Source organism: Rhinopithecus bieti, unplaced genomic scaffold (assembly GCF_001698545.2).
Source record: "Rhinopithecus bieti isolate Rb0 unplaced genomic scaffold, ASM169854v2 scaffold_49509, whole genome shotgun sequence".
NCBI lineage: Eukaryota > Metazoa > Chordata > Mammalia > Primates > Cercopithecidae > Rhinopithecus > Rhinopithecus bieti.
Window position 1 is genome coordinate 147,962 of NW_016819747.1, and position 4,866 is coordinate 152,827.

General features: G+C 42.7%; 1 protein-coding gene across 2 annotated transcripts in view; it reads left to right on the top strand.

The window, feature by feature from the left end:
* Positions 1-4,866, top strand: part of RBSN (rabenosyn, RAB effector) — a 25,868-nt gene that overhangs the window by 2,810 nt on the left and 18,192 nt on the right. For both annotated transcript variants that reach the window (XM_017859198.1, XM_017859196.1), the window contains exon 2: positions 608-922. In XM_017859198.1, the coding sequence (XP_017714687.1) occupies positions 775-922 (148 nt within the window). In that variant the 5' untranslated portion in view covers positions 608-774. The remainder of the gene's footprint in view (positions 1-607; positions 923-4,866) is intronic.

Genomic DNA, 4,866 nt, shown 5'->3' on the forward strand with positions numbered 1-4,866 from the left:
AAAAAAAAAAAAAAAAAAAAATCTAGTAAGCCCATTAGAGATAAGTGCTCCACAAATATAAAATAAATTTTTTCTTTTTGACTAGTAGGTTTCTAATGTTTCTCTTTAACTGATGTTAGGAGTTTTGGTGTTTTGTGTGTTTTTATGGGAGATACTATGTCTTCATCTTTGCATTTCTAACACAGGTGTCTTACAAGTATCAAGAACTTAATATATGTGGTTGAATAAACAATCAAGGTAAACAGCGTCAAGTAAAAACTTCTGCTTGTTGATAAGTACTTCAGACATTCCCCCAGTGGCTAAAGTGGCATATGAATTACGAAGTTAGGTTATTTGGAATGAATGTAAGAGAATTGCCAAGGTATTATTTGCTTATTTCAAGAATCTGTGTTTCCCACTTAATTGAGTTGTTGTTGTCCAGTGATGTTTTCACGTCTTAGGTTTTGCAGCTTGCTTGGTCTAAGGATTTGAGAAAGAGTTTGTTTTCTCATACTTGCACTGAACAAACATTAAGTACCCTGTTGAACTGTGAAAAGAATGAAGAAAATCCTCAATTGCTATCAGTTTGCCTGAACTGGCTTTTTTCCCTTCTTCTTTTCTTTCTTAGGCTCCTCCTACTCCAGAGAGGAAACCTCATCCAGGGCCATGAAGCTACTACCTCACCGTCTGTGTGCTGCTTAAGCTAATGCTGCGGGAACCATGGTTCCTTGGGAGGAATCAAGCTGACTCTTGGCATAAGATCCCTGCCTTCCTAGGGTTGAGAGCAGCATCGCCATGGCTTCTCTGGATGACCCAGGGGAAGTGAGGGAGGGCTTCCTCTGCCCTCTGTGCCTGAAGGATCTGCAGTCTTTCTATCAGCTTCACTCACATTACGAGGAAGAACACTCGGGCGAAGACCGTGATGTCAAAGGGCAAATTAAAAGTAAGCGCGAGGACCTTGCCTATACCCTGCTGTCATTGAGAGCTTTAACTCACAGGATAGTTCTCATCAGCTTCAGTGTTGCCATGGGAATATGATAATAGTAGTGGCACACAAATGACGAGTGTTTGTCATGTGCCAGGCATTTTCAGAGTCTCCCTGTTTATTTATTTCATTTAATCCTCACAATAACTGTGTGGCTGACAGACACAGAGAGATTTTGCACCAGACACAGAGAGATTAGATAACTTATCTAAAGCCACTCAGTGAAACACAGTCTGACTTTGAATCTAGTAAATGTAATTGCTGTGATCTGGCTTGACTATTCTCTAACTACTAGCCTAACAGGATTTGGAGAGGAATTTCTTTCCTTTGCTATGATGATGGAGGCACATTATGCACCCATTTTACCTGTCACAAATTTAAGCCTACCCACCATCCTTCCTTCCCCAACTGGTATCTTGCCCTCTCTAGCCCAGACAAAGGAAGGTCATAGTTGAAAAACAAAAGAAACAATCTGAAAACCTTGGTTTTTGAGCTTCCAAGAGCTCAGATCTGAGAGAGTTGTGGAAAGAATTTTTCAAAGGTACTTTTGACTATACATATGTTGTATTTCCTGGACATCAAATTCTAACCTCCAGATAGGATGCTGCTTCTCTGGGCGGGCACAGTGGCTTATGCTTCTATTCCCAGCACTTTGGGAGGCCAATGTGGGTGGATCACTTGAGCTCAGGAGTTCAAGACCAGCCTGAGCAACATCGCGAAACCCACCTCACAAAAAAATTTAAAAAAAACTAGCCGGGCGTGATGGTGCACGCCTGTTGCCCCAGCTACTCAGGAGACTGAGGTAGGAGGATCGCTTGAGCCCAGGGTGGTCAAGGCTGTAGTGAGCGATGATCGTGCCACTGTACTCGTGCCTGGGCAACAGAGAGAGAGACCCTTTCTCTCTCTCTCTCTCTCTCTCTCTCACACACACACACACAACAAAGATGCTGCTCCTCTGGAACTTATTTTTGTAGTTTTTAGCTAACTTGCTTCTCACAGCTGGCAGCATTTCTGAAGGCCATGAGATTAAAGAGTTCTGGATGCTGTATTCAGTCTTTATTGGGAGGAAAAGAAAGGAATGACCATGTATTTCTAAGTGTACTTTGGCTTTCTGACAGGTGATTCATATGCACTTTGTAATCACATATTTGTCCCTAGAGTCCCACTCTATCTCACTTTTCTGTTCAGTAAAAAAGAGTTTCTAGAAGCATAGACAGTTACAACTTCTATCCAAAAACAACAAAGGCAAACATTTCTGAAATCCTGAGGGCTATGGTGGATGAAGTGGCTTCTGGCTGTAGAGGCTGTAGAGCAGAGCCATAACTATTAGGAGGGGAAAAAAATGCTGTGCTTTATAGTTTTTAGAGTTTCTTTCACAGACATTATTATTTATTATTTCATCTGACTCTCCTAACAACTCTGCAAGAAGGTGATTTGTCTCATTTTTTTTTTTTTTTTGAGACGGAGTCTCGCTCTGTCGCCCAGGCTGGAGTGCAGTGGCTGGATCTCAGCTCACTGCAAGCTCCGCCTCCCGGGTTCACACATTCTCCTGCCTCAGCCTACCGAGTAGCTGGGACTACAGGCGCCCACCACCTCGCCCGGTTAGTTTTTTGTATTTTTTTTTAGTAAAGACGGGGTTTCACCGTGTTAGCCAGGATGTTCTTGATCTCCTGACCTCGCGATCCACCCGTCTCGGCCTCCCAAAGTGCTGGGATTACAGGCTTGAGCCACCGCGCCCGGCCTGGTCTCATTTTATAGACAGTAAGTGAAGTGAGGCTCAAGAGATGTTGAGTTACTTATCCATGGTCACACAGGAATTGGCAGAGCTAGGCCTGGAATGTAGGTCTTCTATCATCTCTATGTCCAGTGCTGCCGTTTGCATGTGACATCACTGAGGGTGAGAGGCCCCGTGTTTCAATCACAGCATGCATTGCAGCTTCCTGGAGGAAATGAAGCAAAAACAAAACTGAAAAACCTGATTATGTAAGTTTCCTTTGGACAACCAAAGGAAGAGCCTCCATCATTTTCAACTAGCTTCCAGTCTTGGTGTCAGCTGAACTAAGTCATATACAATGCCATTGCTAAAACTGGTGATGCCAGTGGGTAGAGAGGTTAGAGAATGTTCCCCGATTCCTTCACTGACCCTTTTTTAAGAGGAAGAGTGTTTAAGGTTATTTAGAGAATACAGATACGGGAATCTATTTAAGGATACTAAATAGAATGGAAATTTTGTGCCTTGTGAAAGAAACTTGAAAGGATCCTTGGCTGGGCACAGTGACTCACACCTGTAATCCCAGTGCTTTGGGAGGCCATGGTGGGAGGATCACTTCAGCTTAGGAGTTTGAGAACAGCCTGGGCAACATAGATCCTGTCTGTACCAAAAAAAAAAAGAGAGAAAAAAAATTTTTTTTTTTAGTTAGCTGGGCATGATGACATGTACTTGTAGTCCTAGCCACTTGGGAGGCTGAAGCAGAAGGATCCCTTGAGCCCAGAAGGTTGAAGCTGCAGTGAGCCATGATTATGCCACTGCACTCCAGCCTGGGCAGCAGAGTGAAACTTTGACTCAAAAACAAAAAACAAAATAAAGTTACTTCAGCCGGGTGCAGTGGCTCACGCCTGTAATTCTAGTACTTTGGGAGGCCAAGGCAGGAGGATTGCTTGAGCCCAGGAGACCAGACTGGGCAACATAGCAAGACCACCTCTACAAAAAAATTATTTAAAAAAATTAGCCAGTCATAGTGGCACGCACTAGTAGTCCCAATTACCCAGGAGGCTGAGGTGGGAGGATTGCTTCAGCTTGGGAGATCAAGGCTGTCACATTCTAGCCTGAGCAACAGAGTGAAACTGTCTCAAAAAAAGAAAGAAAAGATCCTCTTGGTTTTTCCTTTATCTCCCACACTGCCCTACCCCCCACATCTCTACCTCTAGTACTACTAATGATCATATCTTTAGTTAGAAAGGAATTCTTGATTATGTTGCAGTTTTCTGCATTTCAGAATCAGGAAAGTAAAGTTTTAAGGATTGACATGAAAGGTTTTTTGAAAAGCCCTTTAGAAAGCAGATTACCTTTCCATTTGGTCTTTTGATTCTTAGAAATGTTATGACATGGTTAGTTTTAGGCAAGTGAAAAGTTAAAACCAAAAGAGTGAACCTTAGTATTAGTTTTTAGGGGCAGTTCAAAAAAGAAAAGATAGACTAGTCATTAGTAAAAAGTTTGTGGATTCGAGACCCAGTCCTGGTTCAGCTCCAGTTTAGCCCATTTTCAGTAAGTAGAAGAGAAGATAGCTGATAATTGACTGTGGCTTCTTGCTTTGTTATTGTTTTTAAAAATATATGGGATTATTCTTAATTGGCCTCCTGTGGAAGGGCTATGTCCATTCTGGGAAGATTGCCAGGTAGTTTTTCTGTCTCCTAATGTGGTTAATGGTATAGATTGCCTGTTTAACCTGATACTTTAGTCTTGTTTGCAAAAATGAATTGTTATTTGCTAACTCACATTCTGGTTTGCTAGACCCTTTGTTCACATCAGGCAGTTTCCTCTCCCCTGTTACTAGAAAAGAGTACTTTAGGCCAGAGACAGTGGCTCATGCCTGTAATCCTAGCACTTTGGGAGGCCGAGCTGGGTGGATCACCTGAGGCCAGGAGTTTGAGACCAGCCTGGCCAATGTGGTGAAACTCCATCTCTACTAAAAAAAATACAAAAATTAGCTGGCTGTGTTGGCACATGCCTGTAATCCCAGCTGCTCGGGACACTAAGGCAGGAGCATCCCTTGAACCCCTGGGAGGCAGAGGTTGCAGTGAGCTGAGATAGCTGCCATTGCATTCCAGCTTGGGTGACAAGAGTGAAACTCTGTCTTAAGAAAAAAAAGACACTTTAGTGCATTTTTTTTTTTTTTTTTTGA